At 28.3% G+C, this 25,225-nt stretch overlaps 3 protein-coding genes across 5 annotated transcripts; 2 read left to right on the top strand and 1 right to left on the bottom strand.

Moving 5' to 3' along the window:
* The first annotated feature begins 115 nt into the window (after positions 1 to 115).
* Positions 116 to 9,305, top strand: LOC103571321 (eukaryotic translation initiation factor 4 gamma 2). 3 transcript variants are annotated; one of them, XM_014439584.2, is made up of 6 exons: positions 116 to 184; positions 3,627 to 3,739; positions 3,941 to 4,157; positions 4,779 to 6,806; positions 7,998 to 8,303; positions 9,095 to 9,305. In XM_014439584.2, the coding sequence occupies exons 4-6, from the start codon at positions 4,818 to 4,820 to the stop codon at positions 9,161 to 9,163; spliced, it is 2,364 nt and encodes a 787-aa protein (XP_014295070.1). In that variant the 5' UTR covers positions 116 to 184; positions 3,627 to 3,739; positions 3,941 to 4,157; positions 4,779 to 4,817; the 3' UTR covers positions 9,164 to 9,305. The 3 variants fall into 3 exon arrangements, with proteins under 3 accessions (XP_014295070.1, XP_014295069.1, XP_053594268.1); XM_014439583.2 differs by lacking the exon at positions 116 to 184 and adding an exon at positions 282 to 378; XM_053738293.1 differs by lacking the exon at positions 116 to 184 and having other exon boundaries at positions 3,646 to 4,157.
* Positions 9,306 to 12,599: 3,294 nt separating this feature from the next.
* LOC103571311 (V-type proton ATPase 16 kDa proteolipid subunit c) lies at positions 12,600 to 19,004 on the bottom strand. Its single transcript, XM_008549438.3, has 4 exons — positions 18,732 to 19,004; positions 18,519 to 18,642; positions 16,640 to 16,829; positions 12,600 to 15,384 (listed from the first exon to the last, which is right to left on the bottom strand). The coding sequence occupies exons 2-4, from the start codon at positions 18,607 to 18,609 to the stop codon at positions 15,168 to 15,170; spliced, it is 498 nt and encodes a 165-aa protein (XP_008547660.1). The 5' UTR covers positions 18,610 to 18,642; positions 18,732 to 19,004; the 3' UTR covers positions 12,600 to 15,167.
* Positions 19,005 to 19,393: 389 nt separating this feature from the next.
* Positions 19,394 to 25,222, top strand: LOC103571301 (periodic tryptophan protein 2 homolog). Its single transcript, XM_014439562.2, has 7 exons — positions 19,394 to 19,587; positions 20,772 to 20,884; positions 20,972 to 21,066; positions 21,177 to 21,305; positions 21,880 to 23,958; positions 24,661 to 24,880; positions 24,961 to 25,222. The coding sequence occupies exons 1-7, from the start codon at positions 19,570 to 19,572 to the stop codon at positions 25,088 to 25,090; spliced, it is 2,784 nt and encodes a 927-aa protein (XP_014295048.1). The 5' UTR covers positions 19,394 to 19,569; the 3' UTR covers positions 25,091 to 25,222.
* The last annotated feature ends 3 nt before the right edge of the window (positions 25,223 to 25,225 follow it).

Below are 25,225 nucleotides of genomic sequence, written 5' to 3'. Positions count from 1 at the left end.
AATTAATTTTTCAGGTGTTTTGAAATTTTTTGACAGTTAATTAACATAAATAATTATAAATTTATAATAATAATAATAATAATAATAATTAGTTTGTGTTGTGACTTTAGTAGGAACTAGTGCAGGAAGTCTCCGCGAGTGTCCGACAGATTGCGAAGGCCTTCACAAACAACAACCATCGACCGTAAGTAACATTAAGTGATAATAATTATTTTAAATCGTTAAATATTAAATAATTATTTTAAAATATAACTAATTAATATTTATTTTTATTATTTTAATAAAATAACGAGTGTTAGTGCGGGTGAATTTTTAAATTTTAGCCTTTTTATTTTTAATACAAACATTTTTTTTGTCAAGTGGAATTTTCTGGAGCCCGTGAGTTGTCGTGTACTCGTTTATTGTACTAACATGCGTCATGTCCCATCTTCCATCTTTTATTCTTCATTACCATTTTTTTTTTTTTTCGTTTTTTACTCTGAAATTTAATATTTTATTTAATTATTTAAAATAATTTATTTTTTAATTCAAATAATAATTTTAGAAAAACTTTTCTTTGTGATTTTTTGTATTTTAATTGTAATTATTTTTACCCTTGGAAATATTTTTTAACCCACGCGATTACATTTTGACGTTTGATCATTTTTATCTCATTTTAGTAAATCCTTTGTCATATATTTATTTATTTTGCTTTTATTTATTTTCTTATTGTTATTTTTATTTTTTTAATTTAACAAAAAAAAATTTTTCTATTTATTTTTATAATTTTTTTTTTATTTTTTTAAAATTAAAAATTTTTGACTATGAGTAATTTTTATAAATAATTATATAGTAATTTTTACGAATATTTATTTATGAGGAATTTTTAATAATTCGATTTGTGAGGAATTTATATTTTTTAGGAATTTATAATTTTAATTATGAGGAATTTTTAATAATTTATGAACTATGAGTATTTTTTTATGAATATTAACTTATGAGGAATTTTTATAAATTTTGTTGTGACTAATTTTGAAAAATATTTACTTATGAGGAATTTTAAAAAATGTTTTTAATGAGTAATTTTAATAAATATTTGCTTATGACGAATTTTTACAATTTTTTTTGTGAGTAATTTTAATAAATATTTACATGTGAGGAATTTTTATCAATTTCTTTGTGAGAAATTTGTAATTTTATGAAGTTTGTAATTTTAATTATGAGAAATTTTTAATAATTTTTAAATTATGAGTAATTTTTATAAATATTTACATATGAGGAATTTTTACGAGTAATTTTTCTAAATATTTACTTATGAGGAATTTTTAAAAATTCATTTTGTGAAGAATTTGAAATTTTTATTATGAGAAATTTGGAATAATTTATTAACTTATGAGGAATTTTTATGAGTAATTTTAATAAATATTTTTTTATGAGGAATTTTTATAAAATTTTTTGTGAGTAATTTTCATTTCTTAAGGATTAAAAATTTTAATTATGAGAAACTTTTAATAATTTTTTTAATTATGGGTAATTTTATTAAGTATAAAATTATGAGTAATTTTAAGAATTGTTTCATTCATGAGAAATTTTAATAAATTTTTATTTATGAATTATTTAATACGATTTTTTTTTTTATTTTTTAATTATAAATAAATTTCTGTACTTAATAATAAGTAATTTCATTAAACATTTTAATTATCGCAAATTTTTATATTTAACAATAATGAGTTATTTATATTTTTCATTATCTATGAGTCATTTAAAATATATCATTTCTCATATTTTTAATATTTATTTCCTTATAAAAAAATTATTAAAAGCATTAAAAAAATAAAAAAAAAAAACAAGGAATTTATTTTAAAAACCAGTTAAAAAATTCCACATAAATTTCAGTTTAAAAATTTAATTAAATTAATAAACAAAGTTTTGACGTTTATATACTTTAGTATAATCTCTTTGTCTGTCATTGATTTTTAATTAAAAACATATCAGTTTATTTGGGTACTAAATACTAATTAATTTGATATTTTTTTTTTCTTATGATAAAATATTTTATGAGGTTAGATAAAGATTTTAATTAGTTGCTAATTAATTATTGATATCAAGTAAATTTTTTATTTTAATCAATTAAAAAATTATGAAAATTTTTACTCCGAAACTGAAAAAAAAATTTTATTTATCATAAAATAAAATCATTAAAAATACTCAGATAATAATTTTTTTTTTTTTGTAAAATATCATTATGATAAATTTTGATTTAATTAATTATCAAGAATTTATATAAATTTTCTTATGGGGAATTTTAATAAATCTGTATTAACAAAAAATTTGAATTAAGAGTTTTATAAATAAAATATTTATGGGGAATTTTGATAAATTTTTATTCATCGAAAATTTCAATTATGAACATTTTTGTGGGAAATTTTAATAAATTTTCATTTTTGAAAAATTTGAATTATGATCATTTTTATGGGGAATTTTAATTAATTGTATTTTTGGAAAATTTGAATTATAAGTATTTTAATGGGGAATTTTAATGAATTTTTATTCGTGAAAAATTTGAATCATGAGAATTTTATGAGGAATTTTAATAAATTTTTATTTTTGAAAAATTCGAGTTATGAGAATTTTTATGGGGAATTTTAATGAATTTTTATTCGTGGAAAATTTTAATTATGAGAATTTTATAAGGAATTTTAATAAATTTTTATTTTTGAAAAATTCGAGTTATAAGAATTTTTATGGGGAATTTTAATGAATTTTTATTTGTGGAAAATTTAAATTATGAGAATTTTATAAGGAATTTTAATAAATTTTTATTTTTGAAAAATTCGAGTTATAAGAATTTTTATGGGGAATTTTAATGAATTTTTATTCGTGGAAAATTTAAATTATGATAATTTTATGGGGAATTTTAATAAATTATTATTCATGAAAAATTTGAATTATGGGAACTTTATGGGGAATTTTGATAAATTTTTATTTATAAGAAATTCAATAAAATTTTTTTAAATTTTACTCGTAAGAAACCTTGAAATACGTCCATCCACATATATATACATATATAATATATATATTTATATATTCAAGGATTGATGTCTGAAGAATGACGTGTAAAGTATTAGAGTTCAGGGCAAACCACAAAAAAAAATAAATAATAAATACCACATTCTCTTTATTCATCTCAATAAAAAAACATAAATAAAAAAATAATTTTCCAGAAAAAAAAAAAAAAAATAATAATAAAAAATGATAGGAGATAAAAATAATGCTGAGAAAAAAGTGAGTAAAGGAGTGAAATAACCGACTCGGTAGGTTGTGCGTCGTACGGTTAAGCAGGATACGAGTGTTGTCGGTTATCCGCGTGCATGTGAGCCAGACTCGCGGGCGCTTGAAGAGTGTGTGCTCCGTAAGTAGTCAGCATAAGCATCAGCAGCAGCCGCAGCCAAAGCATTGTCAGGGTGAACGCCGTCGCGAGTTCATTGACCGTCTGACCATGAGCCGCGCCCCGTGTAAACATTTAACCCTTTGTTATTATTTTTTATTTATTTAAATTTGCCGCGTACGCGGGTCATTGTACTGAGATTTAAATTTTTAAATTTTATTAATAAAAAATATATAAATAAATATAAATTTTTTTTTAGCTACCAACAAGAACTTTAAGTGTGCTGCGATTTATCATTGAAGGCGTTAACACCCACGCAACAACGGACAACCCCACAGGACCGGGGGGTGCTTCTCGTGTCTCGGGAGGAAGGTCAGGGCTCGTTCAAAAAAAATAAAAAAAATACCTTGACTTTAAGACATTTCAAAACTAACAAATAATATACATAAATTAAAAAAAAAAATAAAAAAAAAAAACAAAAATAGAGATATAAGATAAGAAAAAAAAAAATAAAATATTAAGAGATCGGCAGTAGAGTGTAAGAGTGAGACTAAAAAGTTCGATGCCTTCCAGGGACGATAATCGCTCCCTATCCACTGAGCGACGCTGGATCCCTCCTTCAACTGTTAGACGCGATGCTTTCACCCCAGAAAACAGAAATGATTTCATCTTCCGCAAGGTGCGGGGTATCCTTAACAAGCTCACACCTGAAAAATTCGGCAAGCTGAGCAGCGATCTGCTCAAAATCGAACTTAATTCTGATGTTATTCTCAAAGGTGTCATTATACTGGTGAGCAAACGCTTTATTTTATATTTTACCTGATATCGATATATATCGAATTTTTTAAAATCGATATATCGAATTTTTTAAAATCGATATATCGATTTTTTATTTCGATATTTCACTTCAACTTTGAATTTTTATTTTTGTTGTTTTGGTTCGATATATCGAACTGTTAAAATCCATTATCAATTAGATTCGATACATCGATTAGATTTGATAGATCGATTATTACTGTAATTTTTATATTAAACTCGTCTTTTAAATTTTTCAATTTTTTCGTTCGATATATCGAACTTTGAATATCGATTATCGATCAGACTCGATATATCGATTTTTTATTTCAATTTTTATATTAAACTCTCCATCACAATTTCTGATTCTTTAAATTTTTCCGTTCGATATATCGAACTTTAAATATCGATTATCGATTCTATTCGATATATCGATTGAGTAAACTAACTTTAAAATTAATTTTTTTTTGTTTACTAAAAATTTTAAAACTTTAAAAAATCGATATATCGAATTTGAAATATCGATATCTCGATTAACTTGAAAATATCGATTTTCAAAAAATCGATATTTAATCAAAATACATAATTTTTAAAAAAATAAAAACCAATTTTTTAGATCTTTGATAAAGCCCTCGATGAGCCGAAATACAGTTCTATGTATGCACAGCTGTGCAAGCGTTTATCCGACGAAGCGCCAAATTTCGAGTCACCAAAACCAACAGTCGACGGTCAGAAAGCTCAAAGTACCTTCCGTATTTTACTTCTCAACAAGTGCAAAGCCGAGTTCGAGAATCGGTCAAAAGCCAACGAGGCCTTCGAGAACCAAGATGACCTCATTCCCGAGGAGGAGGAGCGCCGGCAAATGGCCAAGCGTAAAATGCTCGGCAACATCAAATTTATCGGCGAGCTCGGCAAACTCGAGATCGTCTCCGAGTCAATCCTCCATCGTTGTATCCAGCAGCTTCTCGTCGAGAAACGTCGCCGTGGACCCCGGGGGGACGCTGCCGAGGACATCGAGTGTCTGTGCCAGATCATGCGCACTTGCGGTCGAATCCTTGATTCCGACAAAGGCCAGTGTCTCATGGAGCAGTACTTCAAACGTATGATGTCACTTGCTGAAAACAGTGACCTCCCACTGCGCATACGTTTTATGTTACGCGACGTAATCGAGTTACGTCGCGACGGTTGGGTCCCACGGAAGGCGACCTCAACCGAGGGCCCGATGCCCATCAACCAGATACGCAGCAACGACGACGATCTTCTGACCTCCCAACAGGCCTCCCTCCAGCGCAACCTACAGTCCCAGTACAACAACCACCATCACCATCGCAACAACCGCGACGACTCGCGAATCGGCAACGACTTTCTCAGAAAAATCGCCCGACCCGGAATGGTCGACATGGACATCGTCGGGTCCATACCTCTCACTCAGAGCTTCGGTATCTCAAACTCTTTCGCTGGGCCCAACGGGTTCTCGGGCGTCCCGCAACCTGGCGCTCCAGGTCAAGGTGGCGCCAACGTCGGATACGGCCGACGCCCACCCGGTAACTACTTTCCCAACCAACGACAGACTTATCCAAACAAACAGCAACACGCAGCCGCTAATTCCTTCAACAACAACGCGAACAAAGAGCAGTCTCTCAGATTCAACAAGAACAAGATGCTCATTGGCCATCCGGAAGAAGTATCACTGCGTCCTAGCACGACATCTATGCTCTTTAAGCAGACTACCATAAAACCTCTGCCAATAACCAACGATCTGTTTCCCGCACGTACAGAAGCGCCACTGTTGCGAGCCACTACTCTCAAAACTCCGCCATTGATGCACAAGGACGCGGCCCCGATTGTAATTAAGCAGGGCCCGTTGGACAAGAGGGAGAAGGCCAGGGACCGCAAGGACAAGGGTCCCACCAAAGAGGAAATTGTCAAGAAGGTCAATGCGATGATGGATGATTTGAAAAATGTTGATGATGTCAACTTGGGCGACGCCATGGCCCAGTTCAAGGACCTCAAGATTCCTGAGCGATTCATTCGCAACGCGATCGCGACCATCTACGGGAACACGCTGGAGAGGGGGGACTCGGAGAGAGAGTTTGCGGTTAAGTTTGTTGCTGAGCTGAGAAAAGAGGGCGTTGTTCAAGCGGGGCACACTATGGATGGCTGGAAGGAACTGGTGGCGGGAATTGCTGACAAGGAGAGCACGGTACCTTGTGTTGCGAGTCATGTTGCTAGTATCACGGGCAAGGCCATTGTCAATAATCTTATGATGCTCCATGACTTGGCTGTGGTAACGGAAAATGGCGCCCACCATCCGCTATTTTTGCTTACCTTGCAGCAGCTACACAAGACACAGGGAAAGGCAGTGCTGACACAGATATTTAACGACAGCAAGGTTAATTTGATGAGCCAGCTGCCGGAGGCGGAGAAGACCAAGGAAAGATTGGGAACTATTCTTGAGGACAGAGAACTCACTTTTCTGTATCCGTTGCTGAGGATCCAGGGAGATATGAGCAGGCAATTGGAGAGCGATCCTAGTCCAAATGCATTTTATAAATGGATTAAAGATAAATTACATCCGGCGCATCATGCTGATCCTGGTTTTATTAATGCTTTGATGACTGTTTTACTGCAATATATTACACGAGTAAGTAAAAAAAAAAAAAAAAAAAAAAAAAAAAACGATATATCGATTTTATAGTGATCGATATATCGAACTTGATTATCGATTTATTTTTAAAAAATTGATACATCGAATTTCCAATAATCGATATATCGAACTCGATTATCGATTTATTTTTAATAAATTGATATATCGAAATTCCAATAATCGATATATCGAAAAGTTGGTATGTCGATTTTTTTATTAATCGATTTATCGAACTTGATTATCGATTAATTCAAAAAAATTGATATATTGACTGTATAAATATCGATATATCGAATTTTTGTATAGATCGATATATCGAACTTGATTATCGATTAGTTTAAACAAATTCGATATATCGATCATTATATAATCAATATATTAATTTTTTTTTAATTAATCGATATTCAAGTTCGATATATCCATTTTTTATTCATCGATATATCGAACTCGATTATCGATTTATTTTTAAAAAATCGATATATCGAATTTCTAATAATCGATATATCGAAAAATTGGTACGTCGATTTTTTTATCAATCGATTTATCGAACTTGATTATCGATTAATTCAAAAAAATTGATATATTGACTGTATAAATATCGATATATCGAATTTTTGTATAGATCGATATATCGAACTTGATTATCGATTAGTTTAAACAAATTCGATATATCGATCATTATATAATCAATATATTAATTTTTTTTAATTATCGATATTCAAGTTCGATATATCCATTTTTTTATTCATCAATATATCGAACTCGATTATCGATTTATTTTTAAAAAATCGATATATCGAATTTCTAATAATCGATATATCGAAAAATTGGTACGTCGATTTTTTTATCAATCGATATATCGAACTTGATTATCGATTAATTTAAACAAATTCGATATATCGATCATTATATAATCGATATATTAATTTTTTTTAATTAATCGATATTCAAGTTCAATATATCCATTTTTTTATTCATCGATATATCGAACTCGATTATCGATTTATTTTTAAAAAATCGATATATCGAATTTCTAATAATCGATATATCGAAAAGTTGGTACGTCGATTTTTTTATTAATCAATTTATCGAACTTTCGATTATTGATATATATGAAAAAATCGATACCTCGATCACTGAAAAATGTGAAATCGATATATTTAAAAAAAAAATTTTTTTTTTGTTTAGGAAACAACATTAGCGCCTGGTATCGATACAACAGTCGTACCAGATAAAACTCTACAAGAAAAAGAACGTGGATTATTACAAAAATATACACGTGTACTCGAGTCATTTTTAGTAACAATCGATGCACAAGTAACAGCCGTACATTCACTTCAAGTATTTTGTCTTTCGCATAACTTCCCGAAGGGCATGTTGCTCAGATGGTTCGTTGCGCTTTACGAGCTGTCAATTATCGACGAAGAGGCTTTTATTAAGTGGAAAGAAGATGTCACTGACGCTTATCCTGGCAAAGGACGTGCATTATTCCAAGTAATTATTATTATTTTTATCTATCAGAGGAATAAATCAAATGGCTTCGAATTTTATTCAAATTATGCTCGAAGACCTTCATTAGTTAGTTAGTAGTAATTACAGTTGTAAATTCTCATTCTTTTTAAATATATCAAACTTGATATATCGAGTTCTTAATGATCGATTTTTTAAAAATCGATTTATTAAACTTTGATTTATCGAATTATTAGAAATCAATATTTTTTAAAAATCGATTAATATCGAATTTTCAATAATCGATATTTTTTAAGAATCGATATATCGAAATTTCGATAATCGATATTATAAAAAATCGATTAGTAAAAATTTCAATAATCGATAGTTGACAAAAATCGATATATCGAACTTTTAATAATCGATATATCGAAATTTAGATGATCGATATTAGAAAAAATCGATTATTAAAAATTTAAACAATCGATATATCGAACTTTTAATAATCGATATATCGAAACTTAGATGATCGATATTAGAAAAAATCGGTTATCAAAAATTTCGACAATCGATATTATCCAAAAATCGATATATCGAACTTGTAATAATCGATATTTGACGAAAATCGTTATATCGAACTTTTAATAATCGATATTTGAAAAAATCGATATTTTAAAACTTTTAATAATCGATGTATTAAACTTTCAATAATCGATATTTGAAAAAATTGATATATCGAAATTTCGATAATCGATATTAAAAAAATCGATTTACTAGGAAAAAAAATTGTCTATATTTAAAAAATAAACTAATAAAAATTTTAAATGAATTTTCAGGTAAATAGCTGGTTAACTTGGCTAGAACAAGCGACCTCTGAGGAAGAAGAAGATGAAGGTGACAATTAAGAAGCCTAACCATCAATTAAATAAATTAATTAAATTAACAACAACAACAACAATTACCGAAGTAATGAATGCTGGTACATTTAAATTTTTTCATACCAGAAATAATAAATGAAAGAAAAAAAAAAGAAAAAAAAACAAACAAGCAATCGTCGTTTTTTTTTTTTTTTATTGGAATCGAGGCAGTGTTTTTTTTTTTTTTTTAACGTGTCGGACATAAGAGTATCGATTGAATCAAATAATAAAAACGATAAACGGATTTAACACAAAAAATAAAAAAAAATAGAGAAAAGTGCATGCCAAAAGTCCAGCAATTTCTTTTTTTAGATCAATTAATTATCGTTTTCTTTCTCTTTCTCTTTCTTTATTTTTTTTTTTTTTTTTTTTTTTAAGTAGCGCAATTGAAGAAAAATTTGTTTGTAATTTTAATTTGTAAACAATTAGTTGTCTTTAATTAATTGATTAATTAATTAATTATTGATTATTATGATTATAATTATTTTTTGTGTCTAGTATTTTGTCTTTTTTTTTTGTACGTCAATTTATTTGTCAATTAATTGAAACAATTAATTAATTTATTAATTAATTGTTTTTGTTAATTTTAGTAACTGTTAATTCTGTGTATCTTTTACAAAAAAAATTATATATATAAAAAAAAAGTTAAAAAAAAATAGCAAAATATTCAATAAAAACAAAAAAAAATTAATAAACAAAAAAAATGAAGCGTAAAAAAAATAATTAAATAAAAAATCGAACAATCGTAAAATAAAAAAAATAGTCAAGTAATTCAATAAAAAGAATTTTAGTTTGATATATCGATTACTAAGTTCGATAAATCGATTTTATAAATAAATCGATTATTAAACTTTCGATATATCGATTGTTAAAAGTTTGATAAATCGAACTTGGTATCGATTTTTTAAAATCTATTATTTAATTTCGATATATCGAACTATGAGTTTCGATGTATCGATATTTTTTTTATAAATATCGATTATTTGATTTAAATTCCGTGATTTTTTAATAGATCGTTTATTAGGTACTTCATATCTCGAAACGTAAATAATCGATTCCTCGTTTTTCTTTATCGACTGTTTTTAAGTCGAAGTATCGATTAATAAAAAGTCAATGTATCGAAACTTCATAATTTCGATATATTGATATCTCGAATTTTAGAACTTCGATATATTGATATCTCGAATTTTAAAACTTCGATATATCAATATCTCGAAGTTTCAATTTTCAATATATCGATCTATAAAACTTTAGAGTTTCGACATCTCGAAATTTCAAAATTTCGATGCATCGAATTTTAAAACTTCGATATATCGATATCTCGAACTTTTAATTTTCAATATATCAATGTCTAAAACTTCAAAGTATCGATATCTCGAAGTTTCAAAATTTCGATTTAACGATATCTCGAATTTTACAACTTCGATATATCGATGTCTCGAATTTAAAACTTCGATATATTGATATCTCAAACTTACAATATATCGATTTAAAAATTTCAAAGTTTCGATATCTCGAAACTTTAAAATTTCTATATATCGATATCTCGAATTTAGAAACTTCGATGTATCGATATCTCGAACTTTAAATTTTCAATATATCGATCTATAAAACTTATAAGTTTCGATATCTCGAAACTTAACGATTTCGATATATCGATTCAAACTCGATTTTTTTTTTAATTTAAAAATTTTTTTTTCTCTTCACTAAAATAATTAAAATTAATAATTAACAATTAAATAATAACATTAATATTAATAATAATAAAACTGGTGTAATTTATTATAAAAAAAAAAAAAAAGCAAACAATTGTAATTTTAACTTTTAATTTATCTTAATTAGTATAATTATTAATATTAATCACCCAATCAATCAACTATAAAAAAAAATCAATAATAATTATTAATTAATAATAACAATAACAACAAAATCATATCCTTTTTCATTCTTCCCTTTGATTTGTATTCATCAGTCTCCCACTCATTAATCAACAAAAAAAAAATTTATTTGTCGGACTGTCAGCCCGGCGCTCAATTGTAAAAATAACAAATGATCATTAACTAGTGCAATAATTATTCATTTATTTCTCTATGACATTGATTATCATTAATTTAAATTTTTTAATCGACAGTTTAATTATGTATATAATTTATTTTTATTTAATTTAATTTTTTTTTTGTTAAATGCCGGGCTGGGGAGTTTAAAAAAAAAAAAAAAATAGTTTAATTTAATAAAAAAAATCGTATAGAAACTCAAAGACTTTGTATCCAAACAAAAAAAAATAAACATAAATAAAACGAAAACAAATTATTCTTTTTTTTAAAATTGTAGGAATTTATAAATGTTGTAGTTAAAAAAAAATAAAAAACAGTTTAGGTTTAGACCTGAATTAGGAGTAATTATTATTTAATATTTTAATTATAAGTTCTGCGATTTGTTTTATTTAAATTTACTTACGATTTATTTGTTTGAGAAAAATGATGTATGAATGTCAAGGTATTTTTTTTTTAATTGAATAAAAATAAATTTAAGTTACGAAATCGGTTTTTTTTTATTTTAATCCTTTCCTGGTGTTCAGTAGACAATTTGGAGTAGAATGAGTACCCACATCGATATGTTTGAAAAACAAATTTTTTTAGAGATTATACGAGGTGCGATGCCAGTCTTACTCACTATCGTAAGTATGTAATTGAAATTTGACTTCAGGGATGTGTAGAGCTTTGAATTCTGAGTTAAATGAGTACCCACAACCCATAGTTTAAAAATAGAAGTTTTTTTTCAAAAACGCATGAGGTGCAATGAAGGTCATATTCGCTACCGGAAGTGCGTAATCAAAATTTGACTTCAGGGTTGTATAGAGCTTTGAATTCTGAGTTAAATGAGTACCCACAACCCATAGTTTTAAAAATTAATTTTTTTCTCAAAAACACTGGAGATTAAAATTTGTCCTTACTGATGAAAAAATAAAAATAATTAAATTTTGACTTCAGGAAGTTGTAGACAATGAAATTTCCTCTCAAATAAGTACCCACAACCCTATGTTTCAAAAAACATTTTTTTAATCAAAAACGCTGGAGATTAAAATTTGTCCTTACTAATAAAAAAAGAAAAATAATCAAATTTTGACCTCAGGAAGTTGTAGACAATGAAATTTCCTCTCAAATAAGTACCCACAACCCTATGTTTCAAAAAACATTTTTTTTATCAAAAACGCTGGAAATTAAAATTTGTTCTTACTAATAAAAAAAATAAAAATAATTAAATTTTGACTTCAGGAAATTGTAGACAATGAAATTTCCTCTCAAATGAGTACCCACAACCCAGTAGTCAAAAAATAAATTTCCCATGTCCACCTTACCCCAAAACGAAATTTAAAAAAATTAACCTGCTGTCAAAAATACATAAAAAATGATCTTATCAGTGATGAAATAAATAATATTCATTTATTTATTCAATTTTTAATATCTGTAACATCGAGGACAATTATAACATAATTATTTATATATAATTAATAATAATAATAGTAATCATAATTATAATGATAATCATAAATTCATATATTTATATAATTAAATTTCTTTTTTTTTTTTTTTTTCATATTTATGACCGGATCCACTCAGCTCAATAAATCTACAGTAACACTGGAAGGTACATACAATTTAATTACTTGCATTACATGTTGTCGTTATCAATGATAAGTGATATATATTTATATATATATATAATATATATATGTATAGTTAGTAATCTCTCCCCTACGCCTATTTAGTGCAGCTCCAGAATCTAAAAGTCTAGTCTAAATTATAATCTAGCACGCGGTCACTCACTCGCGTGCTCGTCCTCAGTCGCGCGAAAAATTCAAACACTCGCGTTAAAAAAAAAAAAAAATTAATATTCTATATACTTAGATCGATTATATATGTGGTATTATACTAGTACGTGTACATTATATGGAGTACTGTTATTATTATGATTATTATTTTATGTACATTATAAACGCACTAGAGTAATCGATTAAATTTAAATTTAAATTTGAATTTAAAATGAAATAAATTTTGGAGAGGAACGAACGAGCTTTAGATAATTTAAGTCAATTCGTAAAGCTAGAGATCAAATTGTTTTTTATGCTGGTTTAGTTTTTATTTTGGAAGGAGAAAATGCCAGTTACGATTTAGAGCTAGTGAGCTGGAGTAATTACTGGTGATAAAGGTCGAGTATGACTTCGTTTTATTTTATTTTAAATAAATTTTTTTTAAAAATGTTCATTAGCAGCTCCAATGTAATAAACATTTTTAATTTTATTTATTTAATTTAAAAATTTTTGGTTCGATATATCGATTTTTTTAAAGTTCGATATATCGATTTTCTGAAGTTCGATATATCGATTTGTAAAGTTCGATAATTGATTTTTTGAGTCTGATAGTTTTTTTTTCATTTGATGTATCGAAACTTGACGTTCGATTAAACGATTATTGTAACTTCGATATATCGATTTTAATTGTTCGATATATCGATATTTAAAGTTCGATAATTTTTTTTATATACTGATAAAAGTTTTTTTTCAATTGAGATATCGAAACCTCGAGTTCGATTAATCGATTATTTTAACTTCGATATATCGATTTTAGTAGTTCGATATATCGATTTTTTAGAGTTCGATAATTGATTTTATTTACTGATAAAAGTTAATTTTTTAGGTGAGATATAGAAACTTCGAGTTCGATTAATCATTTATTTTAACTTCGATATATCGACTTTAGTAGTTCGATTGATCGATTATTTAACTTTCGATGTATTGATTTTTCAAACATAATTGTAAAAAATCTTCATTTAATGTCAGATATTAGTATTAATACTACGATATATCGACCTTATAACTTCGATATATCGATTTTAAAAGTCCGATATATCGATTTTAAAATTTCGATATATCGACTTTTTATTTTTTCTCAATTATCTTGATGATTATCATTAAAAAAAATCGATATGCAGTTCGATATATCGATCTCAAAACTTCGATATATCGATCTCGAAATTTCGATATATCGAATTTTTAATTTTTATTATCAATTATTTTCAATATTATCACTAAAAAATAATCGATTTTTAAATTTCGATATATCGATCTTCAAATTTCGATACCAATTTATTTGAATCTCGCTCTGTACTCAAAATTCAATGGAATGTACAATGCAAATTATCATATCTTTTTTTTTCAATCCGTCATTAATATTTATTTTAATCAATTTTATTAATTTACATTAACATGACATAATGAACTAATTAATCATGAAAAATTAATTACTGGCCTCCGTAATTAATTTTATCAATTAATTATTATTTAAAATAAATTATATTCATTTTAAAATAATAATAATAATAACAATAATCAAATTCATTATGTCAAGCCTCTCAAATTGACTTAATACTATCATACATTCATTAATTATTAATCATTAATTAAAATTAAAATTAAAAAAAAAAAAATTAATTTCTAATAATTTTTTTTTTCTTCACATTTAGAGAATTTATAAATTTCTATTAATTAAATTTACATGTAATACAATTATTATTTTATTTTAATTGTGCTAAACATATTAATTAATTAATTAATTAATTAATCAATCAATTAATTAATTAAAAAAAAAAAAAAAGAATTTTTTTACAGTGGCCTGATTTGTGACAAAATATTTTTTAATTTTAAAATTAAAAAAAAAAAAAAAAAAAAAATTAATAATAATGATAAATAAAATTAATGCCGCCTGTTTAAATAGTAATTAAAAAAATATCTACAGAGGAATTATAAATTTACAATCGGTAATTATTTTTAAATTATTAATTATTGTAATTCGATCACTGGAAATAATATCGGATATGAGCGACGGTATCAGCGTCGAAAACTTTTTTTTTTTACTTAATTATTATTGTTTTTTTTTTTTTTAATTTTTTTTTTTGAGATGTAGACCAGGCGGCAGTAAGCGGATGTGAATAATTACTGTGATCCTCCTTTTGTGAAGAGATAGATAGCGACGATGAGACCGTAGAGACCGAGTACCTCGGCGAAGATGAGGATAAGGATCATACCGACGAAGAGACGCGGCTGCTGGGCAGTTCCTCTTACTCCTGCGTCACCAACTATTCCGATAGCGAAACCGGCAGCTAGACCGGCAAATCCTACTGCTAGACCAGCACCCAAGTGAATGAAACCTCTGTGATAATTTGAAAAAAATTTTTTTTTTTAAAATGAGAATTTTTGTTTTTATTTTTATGTTTAATGAAAAATTTCAAATTTCATTTTTTATAAAAAATTCATAATCGATTCTGTGAAGTCGATTTAAAAAATCGATTCTGTGAAATCGATTTAAAAAATCGATTCTGTAAAATCGATTTTTATAAAAATTTTAAAAATCGATATTAAAAAATTTAATTTTAATAATCGATTTTTTTAAAATCGATTTTCTAGATAAATTTTAAAAATCGATTATTGTAATCGACTATAATCAAAAAATGTATCAATCGATTTTAATCGACTGTTTAAATCGATTATAATCGATATTTAAAATTTCTAATAATCGACTCTATAAATCGACTTTTTTTAAAAATCGATAAAATCGATCTTTAAATCGATTTCATTAATCGACTTTTAAAATCGATGTTGAGATAATTTATAATCGATACTGAAAAATTTACTTCGATTGATTTTTTATAATCGATTTTGAAAAATTGATTTTTTTAAATCGATTCTTTAAATCAATCTTAAAAATCGATTACTGTAATCGACTAAAAAAAAAGGTATCAAATGATTTTAATCGACTTTTTATATCGATTTTAATAGATAGTTAAAATCGATATTTTAAATTTGTAATAATCGATTCTATAAATCGATTTTTTGTAAGAATCAATAAAATCGATTTTCCAAATCGATATTGTTAATGTATAAACCCGATTATTAATCGATTTTTTAAATCGACTACTAATCGATTTCTCGAATCTAAAAAAAAAAAATTTTTAAATCGATTTTTAAATCGACTACTAATCGATTTCTTGAATCGTTAAAAAAAAATTTTTTAAATCGATTTTTAAATCGACTACTAATCGATTTCTCGAATCGTTAAAAAAAAATTTTTTAAATCGATTTTTAAATCGACTACTAATCGATTTCTCGAATCGTTAAAAAAAAATTTTTTAAATCGATTTTTAAATCGACTAATCAAATCGATTATTTAAATCAATTCTTCACTTAATTAAAAAAGAAAAAAAACCATAAATCGATTTATGTCACAGATCGATTTAAATAAATTTTTTACTTGAATTCCCATTTTAAAAATTACCCATAAATTTTTAAAAAAATTAATTCATTAAATTTTTTTTTTCTCAATGAATCGACAGTCGAACCTGACCTTCTCCAAATTAATCGATTTCTAATCAATTTATTTATTTTTTCTTATAAAAAGAACTACTTACTGATACAATGAGTAACCAGAAGGTTCCTTCAATTGACCAGCGATCAATACAGCGACGACCAAACCATAAATTGCAATAATACCAGCCATAACAACTGGAATTATCGATTTCATTATCAATTCTGGTCTCATCACAGACATCGCTGCGATTCCCGTTCCAGCCTTCGCGGTTCCATACGCCGCTCCCAGCGCTAAAATAATTAAAATAATTATTGGTATTAATTAATGGGGATAAGATTTTTGCTTCAATTTCGAATGTTTGATATTATGGCGAAAATATTGATCGTACAAAAAAAGTTTTCAAACAAAAGTTGTAAGAAATTTAGTTTTGAAGAAAAAATGTCTCTTATGATTTTTTTATAGGATCAATATTTTTACTGTAATTTGAAAATTAAGATTCATAATGAATGATTCAAATTTTTGGAAATTATGAAAATGTTAATTTTGAAATTATGGTGAAAATACTGGTCGTACAAAAAAAGTTTTCAAACAAAAGTTGTAAGAAATTTAGTTTTGAAGAAAAAATGTCTCTTATGATTTTTTTATAGGATCAATATTTTTACTGTAATTTGAAAATTAAGATTCATAATGAATGATTCAAATTTTTGGAAATTATGAAAATGTTAATTTTAAAATTATGGTAAAAATACTGGTCGTACAAAAAAAGTTTTCAAACAAAAGTTGTAGGAAATTTAGTTTTGAAGAAAAAATGTCTCTTATAATTTTTTGTAGGATCAATATTTTCACTGTAATTTAAAAATTAAGATTCATAATGAAAATTCAAATTTTTATTAATTATGAAAATCTTAATTTTGAAATTACGGTTCAAATATTGGTCATATAAAAAAATCATAAGAGACATTTTTCCTTCAAAATTTAATTTCCTACAACTTTTGCTTGAAAAATTTTTTCATACGACCAGTATTTTCCCTGTAATTTCAAAATTAACATTTTCATAATTTCCAAAAATTTGAATTATTAATTATGAATCTTAATTTTGAAATTACTGTGAAAATACTGGTCGTACAAAAAAATTTTTCAAACAAAAGTTGTAGGAAATATAATTTTCTACAATAAATGTTTCTTACGACTTTTTCCTACGACCAATATTTTCGCCTTGATTACAAAATTAACATTCATAATATATTCAAATTTTTAGCTACAAAAATCTTAATTTTGAAATTGCAGTAAAAATTAAAAATAAATAATTAATAATTAACAATAAATAAAAAAAAAAACTTAGTTTATAACCCAGCCCATAAGTCACATGAGTCTCACGTTGAAAGTCACATGATCATTCATGGGGGCGTGGCACACTTTTATTATTTAACCAAAAATATTTTCAAAATTTTCATATTTCCCATTTACATTTTTTCCATTCTTACTCATTAATTTTTTCACTTTCCAAAATTTTCATCCCTTATTTTTTCCTCCCACATAAAAAACAAAAAAATATAAATATATCTACATACATATATATTCTCCATTTTTTTTTCTTTCAAAATTCCTTTTTATTTTTCTTGCAAAAAAAAAATCTAAATTTTCCAATTCAAATTATTGATTAATTTTTCGTCACTTGCGCGCCGCGAATTACAAATTTACCCGTCAATCGATTTCCCAAATTCTCCCCCCATTTTTCTCCCCAAAAAAAAAATTACACAAAATTCCTCATCACCGTTTACTCAAAATCAAAACCAATTAAAAAAAAATTCAACTCGAAAAAATTAAAAATTCAAATTTTATCATGTCCAAAAAAAATCGACAACAAAATGGCGGCGGACGCCACTAAAAAAATCAATTATTTAAATCCCCAACAAAAAAATAAAATTTTCATAATAATAAATAAATAAATATATAAAAAATATATATAAAAATCTTACAGGAAAATATAATGGCGGATGCAGCGCCCATTACACCGAAAAATGGTCCGTAGATCGGATGGTCTTCTGGAAGTACTGAGGGTGTGCTCATTTTGAATATATTTTTAAAAAACCACAAATAAAACTAAAAAAAAATATATATTTATATATAATTAATGAATTATAAATATATGAAATTTATAATTATGAATATATATATGTATATAAATTTACAGGTTGTCGTAACACGTAACAATCACACCCACGATGTCGTCACTAAACTAGACAAGACAAGACAGACCTGGTCCTGATGTACGTTAACGTAGTGACGGTAAGTGTAATTGTGGATATTAATTTTTAAAAATTTAAACTGTACTGTCAGTAGTCGCTCTATCAATTCAAGTCTTGAGTGTACTAGATTTTTTATCTTTTTTTATTTAAACCCGACCCACTATCTCTTACTCTAGACCCAAGAGATATTCGACGTCATGTGATGAGTTACAGACACATATATATAGTATATATGTATGTATATATGTTTTATTATTATTCTATTGGTTTATTTTATCCCAAGGTAATTTTTCCACCAATGAGCGGCCTCCTTTTACGATTGGGATGACGTCAAGTTTTCAAGTTCAAAAGTTTGGCTGTAGGGCGCGCGCTTTTTGGGGAGCGCATGCGCAGAGACAGGGCGCGTGCGCAGTTGAATTAGGGTGGGTTTAAAAAGCGCGTGATCGTTATTTTTTGGAGTTTTTATGTTTTTGAATTGAGGATAAGAAATTTTGAATTTTTGAATTTTGAATTTTTTTTTATTTTTGAAAAACTATGGTTTTTTTGTTTTTGTTCTTTTAGTTTTGACTTTGGGAATTTTTTTTGTTTTCTTTGGAAATTAAGAGGTGGCGACATCGAGCGGGAGCGGGAAATAAAAAGTTTGAAAATTTTAGTTGTCGATGGAAACTTTAACACGTGAGATTATTTTGTATAGAGGAAAATATAATTGGAGTTGTTTTTTTAATTAAAAGGTTTTTTTAATTACAAGTGCATTGATAATTTGAATTTAGGGAAATTTATAATGAAGTTCGCGTATAAAGTAAGTAAAGTTTTTTTTTTATTTGTAAAGGAAAAATATATGAAATTTTATAACCTCAAAATTTATGTATTTTAATTATTATTTTTATTTATTTATTGATAATAATTAGTGCAGATAATTAATTAATTATTTTTAATATTTAGAAGGCGGGAAATTAAAATTTTTTAATTTTAGTAAAAAAATTTTTGATTTTAAGGGAATTTAATTTTATAGAAATGAGTAGTGGATTGCATTTGATGTTGATTAGATTAGTAATGAGTACTTGTAGTTGAAAAGTAATTAATTTAATAAATTTAATAATAATTAATTTTTTCAATTAAATTTTTGAAAGACTTGTAATTAAATTTAGAAAATATTTTATTTCAAATTAAAATTCTGAGGAAACTATTGAAGATATGACAAAGATGGTAAGAGATAAATTTGTAGAGCTTGAAATTCTCTACAAAAAAGTATCAAATTACTTTTTTTATAAACTCAATATTTTGCAAGTTATTGGATTTTAAAAGTTCGGAATTTTAAAATTACGATAGAAAATTGACTAAAAAAAATTTTTCAAACTTAAATTTAAAATTCTGGGTTATATATAAAAAATATGATGAAAGTCATAATAGATAAATTTGTAGAGCTTGAAATTCTCTACAAAAAAGTATCAAATGACTTTTTTTATAAACTCAACAGTTTGCAAGTTAGTGGATTTTAAAAGTTCGGAATTTTAAAATTACGATAGAAAATTGACTAAAAAAAATTTTTCAAACTTAAATTTAAAATTCTGGGTTATATATAAAAAATATGATGAAAGTCATAATAGATAAATTTGTAGAGCTTGAAATTCTCTACAAAAAAGTATCAAATGACTTTTTTTATAAACTCAACAGTTTGCAAGTTAGTGGATTTTAAAAGTTCGGAATTTTAAAATTACGATAGAAAAATTGACATCAAAAAATTTTTCAAACTTAATTTAAAATTCTGGGTTGAATATCAAAAATATGATAAAATTGATAAGAACGAAATTTGTAGGGAATTGAATTTTCTACAAAAAAGGTCCTCATGATATTTCACACAAACTCAATAGTTCAGTTGTAAATTCAATTTTTCGTTACTAGTAGTCGAGGCACTTACAGATTTGAATTTTTTTTATTATAATTTTAAATAAAACTAATTAATTAATTGATTAATTGTTGCAGTTTGGTAATTTACTGAGCACAGTTTATCACAAGGGCAATTTATTGTTCGCTAAAGATGGATCGACATTGATAAGTCCTGTGGGAAACCGGATCACAGTCTACGATTTAAAAAAGTAAGTATTTATTTTTAATTAATTAAATAATTAATAAATAAAAAAAAAATAAGATGGGTTATTAATTTTTTGTTCTTTTAATTACAGTAATAAATCATCAACTTTACCAGTGGAGAGCCGGTATAATTACAATGCTGTTGATCTATCGCCAAATGGAGCGATTTTGGTTGCAGTTAATGAAGGTAAAAATTTTTTGAAATTAGAATTAAAAAAATGATGTCAAAATAAATTACCTGAGATAAAACTTGATGTAATATAACTTGTTGATATAAATTTTGTTTTAATTTTACAGAGGGAGAGGCACATGTTATAAGTATGATGAGTAAAATAATAATTCATAAATATCGATTTAAAAAACCGATTAGCTGCATTAAATTTTCACCTGATGGTAAATATTTGGCTGTTTGTAAACAAAATAATGGTAAGTTCTTTTTTTTAATTAAAAATTTTTAAAATCAATTTTTCTGATCGATATATCGATTATTATACCGATATATCGACTATTGAATCAATGTATCGATTATTAAAGCGATATATCGACTGTCGAATCGATATATCGAATATTGAATCGATATATCGACTGTTGAATCGATATATCGAATATTGAATCGATATATCGACTGTTAAATCGATATATCGAATATTAAATCGATATATCGAATATTGAATCGATATATCGAATATTGAATCGATATATCGACTGTTAAATCGATATATCGAATATTAAATCGATATATCGAATATTGAATCGATATATCGAATATTGAATCGATATATCGAATATTAAATCGATATATCGAATATTAAATCGATATATCGAATATTGAATCGATATATCGACTGTTGAATCGATATATCGAATATTGAATCGATATATCGAATATTGAATCGATATATCGAATATTGAATCGATATATCGAATGTTGAATCGATAGATCGAGTATGAATTCCATATATCGTTTTTTTTTTTTTTAACAAAAAAATTTTTTTTCCAGTATTCATATTCAGTGCACCAGGTCTACAAACCGAGTCATATAATCCTTTCGAAATGAAACGCGTCTTCCACAGTGCCACCGACGAGACAACGACTCTCTGCTGGTCCTCAGACTCGCGTTTCCTCGCAGTCGGCTCCAAAGACACCTTCACCAAACTCTACACCCTCGACAAGTACTCAAACTTCCGTTACTGCAACATCGGCGGGCATTCTGATGAGATAATCTTCGTCCATTTCGATACCCCCGGTTCCTACGACCTCTTCACCATCGCCCGCAATGGCCACCTCTGTCTCTGGGAGGCTTCCCTCAATCCTGAGGATCTCAAGCTCTTTACCCCCGCCATTAAAGCTCCAAAACCTGCTGGTAGTGACTCCGAGGACGACGTGATCCTAGAGAAGGCCATCGAGCAAACCAAGTCGACGCGCAAGGCCTCCAAACAAAAATCCTCCGGCTCGACGGACCAAGACCCAGCTTCAGACCAAGAACTCGAGGACAAGCCACTCAAATTCTCTTACAAACTCACTTCCCGCCACTATCTCGCGGATGATTTAAAGAAAAACGAGACAGACGACAAAAAATCAAACTCTGCCGTCGCGAGCGCAGCTTCTTACCACCAGTCAACGCGAATCCTCGTCCTGGGGTTCAGCACCGGGTCATTCTTCCTCTACGAATTACCCGACGTTAACCTCATCCACTCCCTGAACGTCTCCAACCAGTCGCTGTCCTCCATTGCCTTCAACCCCACCGGAGACTGGGTCGCCCTGGGCTCGTCCCAACTCGGGCAACTCCTGGTCTGGGAATGGCAGAGCGAGACCTACGTCCTCAAGCAGCAGGGTCACTCTAACAACATGACTTCCTTGGCCTACAGTCCCGACGGCCTCTGGATCGTCACCGGTGGCGAGGATGGCAAAGTCAAACTCTGGAACACTATCACCGGGTTCTGCGTGACGACTTTTTCCGAGCACACGTCGTCAGTCACCAGCGCCATCTTTAGCCACAACCGGAAGTTCATCGTCTCAGCGTCTCTGGATGGCACAGTGCGCGCCCATGACCTCACCAGGTACCGGAACTTCAAGACGTTCACGTCCCCACGTCCGGTCCAGTTCTCTTGCGTCGCTTTGGACTCTTCTGACGAGTTCGTCGCCGCGGGAGGTCAGGACTACTTTGACATCTACCTCTGGAGTATCAAGTTGGGAAGTTTGCTGGAGGTTATGTCAGGTCACACTGGACCCGTGGCCGCATTGACCTTCACGCCAAGTCCAGGAAGTACTGCCATGGCCTCGGTGTCCTGGGACAAGACTTTGAAGCTCTGGAACGCGATCGAGAACAGCTCGACTCATGAGACTGTCCAGCTGACGGCAGATGGCGTCGCGGTGGTTTATCGACCTGATGGTAAAGAAGTTGCGGTTGCGACCCTAGATGGCGTTATCAGTTTCTTTGACGTCAAAACGACGACACAAAATGGATCGATCGAGGGACGGAATGATCTGGGAGCTGGAAGATCGGAGACTGATCTGATTACGGCGAAAAAAAATCTTGAGGGCAAGGCCTTCAGGGCGCTGTGCTATTCTGCGGATGGCAAGTGCATCCTGGCAGGAGGGTCATCGAAAAATGTTTGCATTTACGACTGTAAGGAGCAGCTGCTGATAAAGAAATTTGAGATCACGCAGAATCGTTCCTTCGATGCGGTCGATGACTTCATCAACCGGAGGAAGATGACGGAGTTTGGAAATCTGGCGCTGGTGGAGGAAAGGGAAGAGGGAGCGAAATTGAAGCTACCCGGAGTTAAGAGTGGGGACATGGCGGCGAGAAGCACGAAACCGGAGGTCAGGGTCTATGGGCTGCAGTTCTCGCCGACAGGACAGGCTTGGGCAGCGGCGACGACGGAGGGTTTGCTTATTTATAAAGTTGATGCGGGTGAGATGTTCGATCCGTTTATGCTAGAGATAGATATTACCCCGGATGCGGTGAGGGAGAAAGTCGGAGATGGGGATTTTGCTAAAGCATTGATGATGGCCTTGAAGTTGAATGAGAAAGATTTGATACGTCAAGTTGTTGAAGCGATTCCTGTTTCTGATGGTAATTAAAAATTTTTTTTTTATTATATCGATTAGTGGAAGTTCGATATATCGATTAGTAACAATTCGATATATCGATTCGTGAAAACTCGATATATCGATTGGCGAAAGTTCGATATATATCGATTAGTGGTCATTCTATGTATCGATTATTAGAAACACGATATATCGATTAGTAAAAGTTCGATATATCGATTAGTGGAAGTTCGATATATCGAGTAGTGGAAGTTCGATATATCGAATAGTAGTCATTTGATATATCGATTAGTGGTCATTCGATATATCGATTAGTGGAAGTTCGATATATCGATTATTAGAAACACAATATATCGATTAGTAAAAGTTCTATATATCGATTAGTGGAAGTTCGATATATCGATTATTAGAAACACGATATATCGATTAGTGAAAGTTCGATATATCGATTAGTGGAAGTTCGATATATCGATTATTAGAAACACAATATATCGATTAGTAAAAGTTCTATATATCGATTAGTGGAAGTTCGATATATCGATTATTAGAAACACGATATATCGATTAGTGAAAGTTCGATATATCGATTAGTAAAAGTTCGATATATCGATTAGTGGAAGTTCGATATATCGATTAGTGGAAGTTCGATATATCGATTAGTAAAATTTCGATATATCGATATTTCAATTAAATTTTTTCTAAAATTAATTTTTTTTTTCTTTTACAGCTGAATTAACAATAATATCATTGTCGCAAATATATATCGAACGATTATTGAAATTTATATCTGTCGAATTAGAAAAAACACGTCACATACATTTTTATTTAATATTTACGGAAATAATACTGAGTAAATGGGGACATAAAATAAATTCATCATTACAACTTACCTCATTGTTGACTCTTCAGAAAAATATGCAGCTAAAGTATGATGATCTCAGTAAAATGTAAGTCTCCATTATTAATTATTTAATATTTAATATTTTTTTTATTACTTTATTAATTAAAATATATCAACTCATTTTAGATGTGACTTCAATCAGTACACAATAGATTTTATTGTAAGGACAGGAGAATTGAAATCAAAATTATCTAAAGAGGAGAAGGAATCCGACAATGAGTCCGACACATCCGTAACACTTATGGATATTAATTAATACAATTATTATTATTATTATTAATATTATTGTTTATACATTGTAAAATATTTTGATAACAGAAAAAGTATTTTTTAAGCTAAATAATTTAATTATTTTATCCAATAAAAAATTAATATTCCTTCCAACTAATCT

This window comes from Microplitis demolitor, chromosome 4 (genome assembly GCF_026212275.2).
Source record: "Microplitis demolitor isolate Queensland-Clemson2020A chromosome 4, iyMicDemo2.1a, whole genome shotgun sequence".
NCBI lineage: Eukaryota > Metazoa > Arthropoda > Insecta > Hymenoptera > Braconidae > Microplitis > Microplitis demolitor.
This window is presented reverse-complemented; position numbering and strand designations above follow the sequence as displayed.

Excerpts from the sequence above, each read along its gene's own strand:
- LOC103571301 (XM_014439562.2), top strand. Across the intron at positions 20,885-20,971 it reads ACAGTCTACGATTTAAAAAA|TAATAAATCATCAACTTTAC; the intron begins GTAAGTATTTAT and ends TTTTAATTACAG. Across the intron at positions 21,306-21,879 it reads TGTTTGTAAACAAAATAATG|TATTCATATTCAGTGCACCA; the intron begins GTAAGTTCTTTT and ends TTTTTTTTCCAG.
- LOC103571321 (XM_053738293.1), top strand. The coding sequence starts at position 3,930 with ATGCCTTCCAGGGACGATAATCGCTCCCTATCCACTGAGCGACGCTGG. Across the intron at positions 4,158-4,778 it reads TCAAAGGTGTCATTATACTG|ATCTTTGATAAAGCCCTCGA; the intron begins GTGAGCAAACGC and ends CCAATTTTTTAG. Across the intron at positions 6,807-7,997 it reads TACTGCAATATATTACACGA|GAAACAACATTAGCGCCTGG; the intron begins GTAAGTAAAAAA and ends TTTTTTGTTTAG.
- LOC103571311 (XM_008549438.3), bottom strand. The coding sequence starts at position 18,609 with ATGAGCACACCCTCAGTACTTCCAGAAGACCATCCGATCTACGGACCA. Across the intron at positions 16,830-18,518 it reads ATCCGCCATTATATTTTCCT|CGCTGGGAGCGGCGTATGGA; the intron begins GTAAGATTTTTA and ends TAATTATTTTAG. Across the intron at positions 15,385-16,639 it reads TCTGGTTACTCATTGTATCA|AGGTTTCATTCACTTGGGTG; the intron begins GTAAGTAGTTCT and ends AAATTATCACAG.